Genomic DNA, 13,779 nt, shown 5'->3' with positions numbered 1-13,779 from the left:
AAAAAAAAAAAAAAAAAAAAAATATATATATATATATATATATATATATATATATATATATATATATATATATATATATATGTAGCAGCAAATTTCACAGATTGCAATATGATTCACGATCATTATTAAAATGATGATGGTGTGATATTTGCTGGGGTCTGTACCAAACAAACACAGCTTCTCACATCTGGAAAATGCAATTTGTGGCCAGGACATCTCTATAGCACCACAATACTTTATTTACAACAGTGGTTTGTAAAATTTTACATTTATCAAAAAATTGCAGCTCCTGTGATTTGGATATTGCAGTTGGCCATATTTCAATTCTGATAATATTTTAATTAATTGTTCAGCCATAATGTCCAGACTGTGGAGTGTGCAACAGCACCTATTAATTCTAGTCCATCAAAGGCTGTCTTTTCTTTTCTGCTGTCTGAAATGGAAAGGTGCTTTCAGGTCATCTAGGAATGAGGAAATACAATCACTTGCTAATTAAACCCAACGGTAGATTTCTTACTTACAGCATTGCCACTGGGATAATCAGCGTATTCAAATGTGTTTTACCATAAATGAACCGAAATGAGTTTAAAGTTGATTGTGTCGTTTTGATTATTATTATAGAAAGCAAAGATCAAGGAGAGATTGCCAGAAATTGTGTAATTCTGTCTTAAGTCACGCAGGGACAGCATTTAGGAGCCCTATAAAGCTGACATTTTAGTGACCTACACTTGATAATCTATCAAAGTAACTGAAAAATAAGTTCTGAGTAAATAAATATCACAAAGGGGGACTTTGTCATTGCTTATATAGCAGATCGACGCCACTGAGCTGCATCGACCCTCCCAAATCTTCTTTTTTTGTGTGTGCTCTGCTGTCACTCTGTACTTTTCTGTGTGCAGACGGAGGCCAGGGAGCGAGGCTGTTATCAGGCCCTGCAGTGCAGAGGCAGAGCAGGCATGGGTGGGAACAGGGGCAGGGTTGGGTGCTCTTTGAACGGGGCCCACGGCAGGTCAGCTTCTCCCAGGGAGATAACTTTGTTCTGGTCCAGGAGAGATGACATCATGACGGATGGCAATGAAGATGTGGGCACAGGGGCAGGAAAACGTTATCTCCTGGCCCTCACTTACAATGGCACCGAGGAGACGGGCACGCACACACTCACACACACGCACTGTCTGGGGCACACTTCCACCTGCCTGATACTCTACTCCAATGGACTAAAACACAGATCCTCCCCTACTGAACACAATGACCTGCTTCCATACATGCACACACACACTACAACACACTTCCACTGACTGATACTCCGCACCAATGGACTTAAACACAAGTCACTCCCAACACACACAGGAATACACACACTTGTTCCTGTGCATCTAGTTTCAACATTTGCAGGCACTGGGAGGAAGGAGGGCCTTGTCATTTAAAAGGCAGACAGACACAAGCTGGTCCACTGTGTATAACTCTTCCTTCATTTTTTACGATTTTTTTTTATCTTGCAAACCATCTGGGAACTTTTGAGAAAAACATTAGAGGGACATCAAACTAATCTCAGCACAGACTCCAGCTTGCAGCCCTGTAAGTGAAACCATATTGCATGCTTATTGCACCATACATATTGCATAAAGTTAGGGTAACAGAATGCTTCTGTGTTTAAAGCGTTATTGCATTTCCCATTTACAGCGCATTAACAGGTTTTGAGTAACTATGAGTGAATATTTAAATACTGAAGGCCCTCGGTTGCACTTGCATCACAAATTCAGTGACATTCAGAAAAATTGTTTTTGTAAACATTTGTGGCATGAAATGGCTTGAACTCGAGCTTAACTCATACTAAATTATTTAAACTACAATAACACAAAGAAATTCTGTCGGGTTTTATGATGCATGATCAAGTCATCATGATCATCCAGAGGCTGGCATGACAGTAGATCTTTTTGATCTAATTTAAGAAATGGTTCAACTTAACCATGACTGGGATACTGACTGGAAGATGGCTTTGTGCAACACGTGCTTGCTAATCAGTGACTGCTTTGGATTCCATCAAACTCAAAGGCTTTATCCAACGGAGAAAAAGACAACGAGGGCTGGACCAAGAATAAAATGCATGTTGCTGGGATTTGTAGCAGTTTTTTGTAGCAGATTTTGATTTTTTTTATTTTCAGTTCACAGGTACCTTGTACTGATCAAGGTTCACTAACAGTTGCTGTGGGCTAATGTCATAGGCGGAGTTTGAAATTTGCGCTGGGGGGGGCAAACATTTTTTTATTATTATTATTTTATTTATTACAATACCAAACATAATGTAATTCAGATTTATTTCTGAAAATAATCTTATTTTATTGCATTGCTTAAATGTTTATAGATATGTATACAGGAAAAAAAAAAATATTGGACCTATTTTTGACTCAATGTAGTGACACATTTCAGACGCTAGGGGGGGCAATGCCCCCCCCTGCTCCCCCGCAAACTCTGCCTATGGCTAATGTTTATTCCTTACATTCACTCAGGAAATACCATAATAGCAACATTTCAAAGTGAAATATCTATCTATCTATCTATCTATAAATACACATTAGGGGTGTAGTGGTTCAACAAATCCTCGGCTCAATTTGTGTTTCAGTTTGTCTTCAGTTTGTTTGGTATGTTAAGGAGAAAAAAAAACTGTCTAATGTGCTCTGTGTTTTGTCTTGTTTGGAAAAATAACTTTTTTCATTCGGTGATTTGGGATTATAATATGAAATCAACAAATGTGTTTTCAAAGGCAAAAGTCTACTTAGACTATTTAAAACAAACATTAAAATACTTCCAGTATATTCATTAGTTCCTCAGCTAAGTGTGTGTATGTGTGTGTGTTGTTCTAGAATACTGTTCTAGAACAGCATTAGGCCACATATTATAAAACACAGAAAGGTAAGATACAGAATACCACAACAATGTAAAAATGTATCGTCTAAGACACTCAAAATCATTGGAAATATGATCACTAAAACCATATAAAAATATAACCATAAGAACGTAATAAAATTGAAATAAAGAAGTAAAAATGAGGATAAAATACGCCTTACAATGAAGTTGTTAAAAACACATTTACAACAATGGTCAACACGCTCTGAGATTAGGCTTTTGAATTGTCCAGTTGACATCAGGTGGTCAATATTGGGATTATTTAGGAATGTATCTAAATGTATTAAATGATAAACCCTCTTAAACCTAAAAGTTAAAAGATGAGGGCTCATGAAGGAAAGGCATCACACTGCTCTGAAAATACAGGTGATTTTTAGGGTCACAGTTTACCCACCTTTTATTTAGCCCTGCGTTCACTAGGAATATCACTTCATTTATAATTTGCAGATTATTCCCCTGGTCCAGCTCAATCCAGCTCAGTCTTTATGAGGAGGAACTACACTCTCCCTAATATAAGCAAGAAACCACAGCCAGACAAATATAAGCCTGAAACCCAGCCTAACCCTTTCAACAAAATATAACATCTGGAGCTGTTGCAGACTACACTACTAACTACTACTAACACTACTGTTCAGGTTTTCTTTCTTCTGGTCAAATATTGCAGCTAGGTTGTCATTTTTGAAGCAGACGGTGTATCGCTAAACATTTCCGCGCGGTGCTCTCACTGTTCAATCAGCACTGTTCCTCATTTCATTTTCTAATGAGCAGCTCCAGACTCTGCAGTTCACACACATTGCAGGTTGGAGTCTCTCTCCTTTGTTCTCTGGCTTTTGGTGAGAGCCGTTCATGCTGGCGGAAACGGATTGGACTCTCCTTGACCGTACGACATGTTTAAGGTCTTTTCAAGCGGAGGCGTAAACACAAGCCTTCTTGTTTTGGCTCTTATCGCTCGTCTCACCTCTGCAGTTATCAAAAAGGGAAACACAAATCAGTGAGCTTTGTTTTAAGTCACATCACAGTGTGACTTCAAAACTCCATCTGGAGGTTCTGATAAGACGAACATCTTGCAGTGTAAATGTGCACATTCTGTACATATGTTATCTACATATATCTGAGAACTGAATTATAAAGGTTTTTTGTTTTGTTTTGTTTTATTTATTTATTTATTTTTACAATATCTGCTGATCTAAATGATTTATGTACATAGCCTATATTTGGCTTTCTGCAGGGAATGAAAACACAGTGCATACTTTGCACATCAAGTCTATAATTTGTAAATTCTTGTTCTTCATGCTCCTAAATTGTCTCTATCATCTGTAATGTATTTTATATGTTCTTTATTTTGTATTAGAATTTTTTCACTGACTTACTTTTACTTACTTACTTACTTTTTTTTTACTTACAGTGTCTTACTATGTTCTCCTTGTATCATTGTGCAAATAGTTATTATTAATATTGTTCATTCTTACGTTCATATATTTCTACTTTAGTTCTAGTGGCTATATTCTGTTTAATACTCATTAATGGCCATATTTATATTTCCATTATATTTTTCCTTACTATTTTCCTGCTGCAAACACCCACTTTGCCAACAGGAATCACTCAAGCGCCATCTGATCTTACCTTATTATATCCTAATAATGGATAAACTAATAAATAAGCATGAAACTATGTGCTGTGCAGCTTCTCTGTAGTCCAGGATGTGTCGTCTGCTGAATGTCCTGCTGGCTTTGCTCAGCCGCTTCCTATTTGCAGTCCATGGTGTGGTGACGGTGTGGCGCGTGGTGGCCGTTAAAGGGGAGCCACTCTACTGGCTGCTGCTGATGGGCGTGGCTCTACTGGGCGTGGAAATGGCCATCACTCTCAAGTGCACCCGCAACGCAGAGTGGAAATGGTAATGTTTATTTCACAACATCCAAATGAAAGCACAGAAGAATTAATACAATGCAGATTTCACCATGTTAAAGGGATAGTTCCCCCATTTTGAAAAAAAAAAAAAAAGATATTTGATATACTTCCTCCTAGTTGCTCTGTAGGACAGTAGTGGTGCTATCCTCCTCTCATTGTTACTGAGTGCTGGATACTGACTGGATGCTCCAAATGCTAACTGTTAGCCTCCTGCCATTGAGGTGGACTTCCCCCCGCCCACCATTTTTTACAATGGTTAACTATCCCTTTAATATTGGGGTTAGACTAATACATGGCTGATATGAGCCTGTGTGCCCATAAACACACTTATTATGTCCTACTTTTTGCCCTATTTTGTAAGCTCTTCCATTTTGAGATGGGAGTGCAGCTTTGTTTACTGGACTTTCACAGTGAGAAAACAGCAGAAGCAATTGATAACGAGTCAATGAACAAAGTTGGAGGGTCCTTGTCAGTATGTGCATACACAGCAGACAATGCAGTTTTGGAGTACAAGCAAAACACAATTAAAACAGAAATTTGCTCAAAAGTACATGCTTGCTGCAAACCTTTAGCTCATGTCTTGCTCAGCGTAGCCAAACGTGCTACTGGAAACCAGGACATTTATGTTGAAAATAGACGCTGAAAAAGTCTATGGCCATATTGGCATTCTGGGTGGAAGAACTGCCCGGCAGAAGGCAATCTGCGAGATTGTGGAAGTTGACGAATGTAATGTTTTGCACCATGCTTTCACCACTTGGTTGTCTTTGCTGCCATCTACTGGCAAGATGTTGAGGTACAGGCTACTTTCAGAAGATAAGTTGTGAGGAATGCAGTAAAGTGATGTGGAAATGCATGTCATGCGGCTGAGATCTGCCTCCTTTCTCTCAGTCACTCTCTGAAGTTGTTCTCTGACAGCTCTGAAGAACTGGAGGCCAAATCATTCTGCATCACTTCAGTGTCCAAGCTTATGACTGATCCGCAAATTTGAGAGACTCCAGATTAGGCCAAGTGTGATGGTGCCTCTGCTGGTTTCTCTGATAGAGCCAGAGAGTATTTGAGCAACACAGAACTTCTCTGACAACAGCTTCCATAGGAAGGTGGCCAAGTTGGGTCTTACGAACTACTGTGCCTTTTGAGGAATTCTGTGATGCTGTCCAGTCCTGTAACCTCAAAGACCTTGAAATGGATGAACTATATGAGGAGTACAGCATTGTGCAAGAAATTCCCAACTCTCCTGATATGGGAGTTTGCAGCAGTAAGGAGTAGTATCCCAAGATGGGCAACAAAGCTGTGATATCCCCCATACCAATCTGAAGAGGATGGCTGCTTTTGTCTTCTCCATCCCAAGCAGCAATTCCCACATAGAGCATGTATTTTCAGCAGTAAACTAAGCACGGAGAAATGACAAACCAGTCCGGAAACCGACAGTGACAAGGCAGAGCAAAATCTGCATCAAATTCTTATAGGACTACGCAGACATGTACAATTCCAAGCAAACAGAGAACTTGCACAGGTGGAGCGAAATGGTCCCAAGTCCCAAAGTGGTCAAGTGAGTGAACATTTACCTCCTAGGTATCATTAGTAATTTATTTTCCAGCTCAGTTGTATGATTCTGATCCCACACTGATTTCAAAATTGAATCATATTTAACTTTAGCATGTTGTATGAATTTTGTTTCCACTTAGATGTAGGTATCAAGATAAAGTCTGTGTTTCAGGTTCATATCCCTGGCAAGGTGGATACCCACAATACACCACTGCGATGCCACTGTCTCCACTTACTCAGCTACATTCAACTCAAGGTAACTACTAAAGATTTTGCATTTATCCATAAACATTATCACAATAACAATCATATGTTACTCATCCTTTTCCCCTGTCTTCTTCCCATCTCTGTCTCAACAGATATAGCAGTCCAGATGTGTGTGAGCTATATCCCCAAGCTGCAATCTACCGTGTATCATCATAATGTCTTGTAATATGTGTTAAATTGGAATAGATGAATAGAATAAATTGTTTCTCTGAATCTCCTCAGCACACCTAATGATTCATTTTATCTTTTAAAATTGAGGTTAAAACTTGTTCAACCCCTGTGTTAAACTCTGTGTCAGCAGTAGTTCTTTTTGAATACCTTCATACGGGTGTCACCAATGCACTCCATACACCTCTGCATCATGCCCTGCAGAAGTGCACCCCTTTTTGGACTCATGCCAGTGACCACCCAACAAAGTAGCAATAGTAGCAGCAGTGGTACCAGATGTAGTAATACTAGCAGTAGCAGTACTATAGTAGTAATTGTACTTGGTCTCCTTTAAGTTTGTGGAGTGAGCATTAAAGGGATAGTTGTGGATAGTGGCTGCAGGCGGTAATCGTATATGCTTTTTAGTTTTGGAAAGTCACCCTTGTAACGTGATGGTAAACCTTCTTTTAGTGGATTAAGATGGTTATTTTTCAGAATGTTAGCTGGGGGGAAATCCACCTCAATAGTAACAATGAGAGGAAGCTAGCAGCTCTACTGTCCTACATTACAGCAAAAGGGGAAGTGAAATACTGTCAAATTTATCCAAATGAGCACACTATCCCTTGTAGTATTGAAATGGAAATAGCTCTATGTGCATAAAAACACTTTATCCTCACACAAAAGCATTTCATGAGGTTGCCATGAATACAACCAGGGAGAGGCCTGATGTAGAGATACTGCAGTGGAAAGGGACAGTAGGGTGGGTTTATACACATGGCCAGATCTGAGACAACCCAAGCTTGAATCAGCTCAGCAGTAGTAGCAGAAGGTAGCTACTGGGCAGGAATAGATAGACTATCAGTGGGGAATAAATCCAAAACTATATCAGAGCAGTCATGACAATGGCAATCCATGTAGTTAAGGTTTTCTTTTATTATTGGTGCATAATTCTTTGATTACTGATGGTATTACTGCTGCCTTGCCATAATTCTATGTACCACTCTAACCTAATGAAAGTGTGGGTGAGGTTAGAGAGCTACAGTAATAATGATTAAGCAACAAAAAGGAGATCATTAATTTAATAGTGAAGGTTTCTCCTGTTCCTGTTCCAGTAAATAACAAAACTGTTAGGGGTCTGAATTTGCATGAACAGGACACTGTGTTAGCATCGTCTGTGCTCTCTTAGAAGGGGTGGCATGAAGATTGAGAGGCTGGAGTCGCTTCTGCCCAAACCTGTTTGTGTGGGGAGTAAATAACTTGTGACCTTGTGACTGGATGAGCGATTTACAAGCGTCTGCCCAAGGTGCCGAGAGAGGCAGCTTAAGGCACACAACGTTCCGACCAAAGCGCTCTCTATTATCCTCTCCGGCTCTTTCACTTTTTCAGCGTCTATCCAAAAGAAATCTATTACGCTGTAGTGTTACAGCTCTGTCTTTCTGTGTGGTTATGTTCAGATTCAACGCCAAATAGCCTCCTATTATGTCTCCCTCTGTCTCCCTCTGAATGTCTTATCCTGTCATGGAAGAAATGTCTTCTGGCTCAACTCATTTCTGACCAGCAAGGGTTAGTAGGATTGCTGTTTTTTTTTTCCCTCTCGGGACTGTATTGAGTAAATATAAACTGAGGTCAACCTTTGCTGCCCAAGCTTCAAAAGGATATGGGTATTTGGTGTCATACCTCCTCCAAAAGCAGAGCTGTGGCTCATTCAAAAGCTGCAGCTCTCCTTCCTTCACGTATGCAGCGAACATTTGCAGACACAAGCTTTCTTCAGCCCCCCCCCCCCTCTCTCAGAGTCTTACTTTGAAGTTCTCTCCTCATGGAGAAGGCTTTGCACTGTCAAGTGGGATTTGCATATATGATGAGAATAATTGCCTGTCTGAAATGGGATGCTTCTTTTGGAAAAAAGGGGCCTTTTTCTTCTTTACCAACTGGCAATAAAAAAAGTGTGTCACTAAAAATAACCTACCCTTCCTCTCCCCTGACACCTCTCCCCTTTGGCGGTCTTCTTTTAGGTTCTCCCCCATGGTTTTCCTCTACCTCAGTACCGTCATCCCTTCCATTTGGTTTTTGGAGCTGAGCCTGCTGCAGTCCAAGCTGCCCGTCAACATTTCCTCAGGCCCCGAGCTTCATTTGCTGGCTCACATCCCAATCGCAGCGGTAGGCATGGCACCACAAACTGCCCTCCCCTCCTCTGCCACCATCCAGCCACATTAAACCAACACCTGATATCAGATAAGATTTAAATCTAGCGAGGGGTGGATAAACTATTAGTTGCAGGGAGTGTGCAATTGACACATTGAGATAAAGTCCAGATAGCCTCCTGCTTGAAAAAAAAAAACAACCTCTCTCAGATCTCTTCCTTCAGGGATGGTTTTACTGGTGTTTCTTTCATGTAGGATTTTGGTGCTTTTTTCCCTCATGGCTGTGCTTGGAGCTGGGTGGCAGCTTTTGAATCTTGAAGATGTGGTATTTGGGGAATGTCATGAAATGACATGAGGTGGTGTCAGGATAAACTCAGTGAACCCTGGCACAACAAGACTCCCAGCTCATCAGAATCATATTCAGAATCAAGTGGAGAAGCTATATTTTTTCCACCATATTTGGACCATTTGCTGGAATGTTTACACACTCCACTATGGGCTGCATTTAATTTGAATACATACATTTGATCAGTCCTGAAATATGCATACATTACATTTAGCTGAGTGATGTGTGATTGCTTCCCTTCAAACATCATATACCTTTGAATAATTACCAATATAGTTTTCTGTAATTTAATTTAATTTTTTTTATGTGTTGTTTTGTTAGCTAATGTTCCAGTAATTTTTTGCTGATTTGTTAGCTAATGTTCTGGTAATTTTTTGCTGATTTGCTAATTAGTCTTTTGTCTTCCAATTCTTTCAAAAACATGGAAAAAATGCGGGTAGCAAATAAAAAAGAAAATTAGCCAAAACTTACCAGGAAATGATCAAAAAGCAAGTTAAAAAACGCCTAAAGCTATATTTGTCCCTTTTTACAATTGCATTTAAAATTATATTAGAAGAAAAAAAATCCCCAAAATAACCCAAACACTTGCCAAAAAAGCAAAAACAAAATAAAACAAACAAACAAAAAAATCTCCCCAAAAATGAAAGATATAAAGAAGTAAAGTGAATTTTGTTCAGCAGGTGAAATCACACATTTCAGGTTTTTCATGATTTGGTCCTCCATTGATCTATTGATGGTAAAATGCAGGGACCCCCACATTATGTTTTGACTAGTGCCCCCAGGTGTCTAGGGGCAGCACAGGTTACATCACCATGAAGTTTGACAGTTAACCCCTCAAAGCCTTGATGTGACTGTAGGTTGCGTGACTTTTCTTCATGTAGGGCATCGTGGAGCTGCACCCAGAGAACTGGGTGGCTGGACTGGAGCAGACCATGCTGATTGTGCTGGTCCTGGGTCGTTGGTTGATGCCCAAGGGGGACATGTCCCGTGACCAGCTGTCCCAGCTCCTCATGGTCTATGTGGGACTGGGTGCCGACATCCTTGACATCTTCGACACCTTCAAGGAACCTGAGGTCAAGACCAACCAGGTAGTCGTTATCGTTGGCTTGGCCCTCTTCTCTTGGGCACTCATGCAGTTTCCTCTGGTGCTCACCCAGACAAATCCCCCAAAGGGCCAGTCCTCGCCTTCTCAGGAAAGCATTGCCGGCGAAGTCTGTTGCCCTGGAGCTCCTGCCTCGTTCGCCTCCTGTTGCTCCAGCGAGGTGTGGAGCTTGCTGTTGACGGTGGGTCTCCAGGACGGCCCGTTCCTCCTGTATCGACTCTACCTGATGATCCAGGAGCAGGTACTCAACCAGCTGATGATCTTTTTCACCTGCAAGAACATCCTCATCGTCCTCTTGGAGCTTTACAGGATCTTTGTGGTGCAGTGCCAGCAGCAGGCTGGGGAATTAGGCTTGGAGCGGTGCACTGCTGCACTGGCACTACAGTTTCAAAGTAAGGAGGGGACTGGGAAGGGGGAGGAAGAGGAGGACGTGGCTGGCAGGGAGTGTTGTGGAGAGCAAAGCTGTTGCACAGAGATGGAGAGAGAGAGGGACAGGGAGAGCGAAGGAGATCAGAGATGTTTCCAGGTATAGAACAGGCTTGAAATGCCGCGAGGCATGACTTTGGCCCTCTGGGGGTGGGGGGCGGGGGGTGGCTTTCACATACCGAGTGAAAAGTTGAACACGTCTGCCATCTCTTGCACTTCAGTCTAACAGAGACAGTCTCACCTCTCTGGAGGTTCAGTGCCAAGAAATAGACCACAGGAGAAGAGAAGTCCCTCCTGAGAGGATCAGAGATAAATTTATGCAACCTCTTTGATACAACATGTCAAAAAAGAAGTGTTCCAGTGTAAGTTCATCCTCCAGAGAAAATCAGTACAATAGGTTCAACATGAAGTAGGTGTGAAGCTGTGTATTCCTGACATTACCAGGAAGGCTGAATACAAATCAAGATAAGATTATGCTTTGTGCCTATTATAGCAAATTTACTGCAATCAGCAGCATTATGCAATAAACTGTATCATTATTTCATCATGTTGTGTTTATGCATTTGTAATAAAATGTCAGCTCTTTTTGGGTTGAGCGGTGTTTATAATAATGATTATGTTGATTTTGACAGGAGAAAATGTCATGTAAACTGAATATCCTCATACCGCAACTACACAAGAAGTAATATAATTACAGGAACATTTTAAGAGGGTGATGACATTTCTTGGCTATGTTCAACAATAACTTAATAAGCCTGCTATAATAAAGGCCCTTTGGAAAAACACAAGGCTGCTTGGTGTTTTTTTTTTTTTCTTTCTTCCTCTTATTGCCATGAGATGGCAGTGTTGCCAAGTCAACCAAAGCATCAGACAATCTGTTCCTTTGACTGGAACATGTATGCCTTCTACATGGAGAAAAAACAAACAAACTGTCAGACAGTAACATAGAGTGACAGTCAGACAACAAACAATGTGAGCATTTGTCACTGTTTAACGCAGAAATATATCTTATGGTGTGGAACTTAGACCGGTTAGCATCAGTGAAGAAAACAGCATACATGTGGTTAATGAATTTCGAAGAAGATATACGTTCACACATCCTCAGGCAACAGCTATGCAACTAATGGCCTGATGTAAATAGCTCCGAGACACTGCACACATGTAGGAACAGAGTGGAGAGGCTTGCTTCATTTTCAGGGTTCATTTTCCTCTTGAGCACAATCAGCCTGTGTAAGGTTGTTTGAGAGCTAAGCGCGTTATTATTATGTCTGACAAAGCACACTCGTGATTATGTGGGAGTTATTCAACTTAGACATTTGGATTGTTTTCTTTTTTCTTTTTTTTTTTTGAAAGACCCGAGGTACATCTGAGACATGCCTCCACAGGCCATAAAAACACAGGCTCTTCAGGAGCGTACGAGGACACAAAAATGTTTTGAGCCAACACTTGGGATCCCAAAAGCTTCAAGCCTCTTCGTGCGGGGAAAAATGGCCGAATTCTCTGGTAAGACCCCCTCCATCTAGACAATATCTCTCTTGTAAAAAAAGGGTTGGAATGTAGCCCTCCTGCATTCATGGATGACCCTCTTATTCCGTCTCTCTTACAGTGTATTGGCCTGGCTGGGGATGAGGAGCGGCAGTAGCAGGTGGCAAATCACTCACAGGCTGTTCTCACACTGCCTTGCACCTGTGGTCATCAAATTGCTGCACTTCAGCAAGTCTAGAAGAAGATGAGACGAACCCAGGCTCCGAGCGAGGAGGGACTCTTTTGTTTTCAAGAAGCTCTTGTTGAAAGAGAGATAGAGACATGGACAGAGAGCACAATGGAGAAGATGGAGAGAGATGGTTGGAGAGGAAGATGGAAACAAAAGTTATTAAAGGGGCAGTTTTCAAAATTTTGATATTATTTCACTCCCCCCGCAGTTGTTGTGTAGGACAGTAGTGGTGCTCTCTTCCTCTCATTGTTACTGAGTGCTGGATACTGGCTGGATGCTCCAAATGCTAACTGTTAGCCTCCTGCCATTGAGCTGGACTTCCCCCCAGCTAGTGGTTGCTAGTACTGTACTTAAGTAAATTTTTCGAGTATCTGTACTTGGTTATTTTTTATTTTATTATTATTTTTTTAAAACATATGACTTTTACTCCACTTCTGACACCGAGCGGCAGGCAGTACATTTGTGTTGCGAAGCTGGGACATTCATTAGGTGGTTCCAGAGAGTTTTGAGGTTCTGTAAATGCACTATGAGAACAATACAGCAATGTATTGATCTTCAAAAAACAAACAAACAAAAAAAAAAAAAAACTTCAGTATCTTTTAAAACAAATAACACCAGTACTTAAATTCAAGTAAAAATCTGTCTGAGCAACTTTCATTTGTAGTGAGGCAGCATTTGACCAAGAGGATCTATACTTTACGACTCAAGTGATAAGGCTGTGGACTTTGCCCACCACTTCCCCGGCTAATATTCTTAAAAATAACTGCCTTAATCCACTCAAAGATGGTTTAACATCACTAATGTTGCTTGTAAAGTTTCATAATGGGTGAACTATCTTTCTAATCCCGTGGAGTCAAGATGTGTGAGGTGCATGAATATGAAAATGAGAAGAGGACTGCAGAAACTGGAGGTTACCCCAAATTCACCTTTGTGGTGGCAAATTGATTTCAGTTGTTGATGGAAGAGGCAACTTTTAAGAGAGAAAAGAGAAAAAATAATGGAGAGCCCCCACTGAGATGTCAATTCTTCCAGCAACAACATGTTCTCAATGCTCCTAGAGTGCAAGACAATGCCCATTTCACCCACTCATTCGCAGGCAAATGACATCATGCAGAGCAGATATTTGGGCACAGCCTCTTCTAAGCACCTGAGTTTGCAGCTGAATCCGATATTCACATGGAAACGTTATGTACGCAGTACAATGGGGTGATGAAAGACCCGCTTCCCTGTGAAGAGAGTCCTTTTCCTCTTCAGATTAGCTGCATGCTTTAACAAG

The 13,779-nt window shown here is 40.9% G+C and overlaps 1 protein-coding gene across 1 annotated transcript; it reads left to right on the top strand.

Moving 5' to 3' along the window:
* The first annotated feature begins 4,607 nt into the window (after positions 1-4,607).
* On the top strand, positions 4,608-12,431 carry LOC115361469 (transmembrane protein 26). Its single transcript, XM_030054840.1, has 4 exons — positions 4,608-4,801; positions 8,787-8,931; positions 10,143-10,889; positions 12,396-12,431. The coding sequence occupies exons 1-4, from the start codon at positions 4,608-4,610 to the stop codon at positions 12,429-12,431; spliced, it is 1,122 nt and encodes a 373-aa protein (XP_029910700.1).
* Positions 12,432-13,779: the final 1,348 nt, after the last annotated feature.

The sequence above is a fragment of the Myripristis murdjan genome, chromosome 7 (genome assembly GCF_902150065.1).
Source record: "Myripristis murdjan chromosome 7, fMyrMur1.1, whole genome shotgun sequence".
Lineage (NCBI taxonomy): Eukaryota > Metazoa > Chordata > Actinopteri > Holocentriformes > Holocentridae > Myripristis > Myripristis murdjan.
This window is presented reverse-complemented; position numbering and strand designations above follow the sequence as displayed.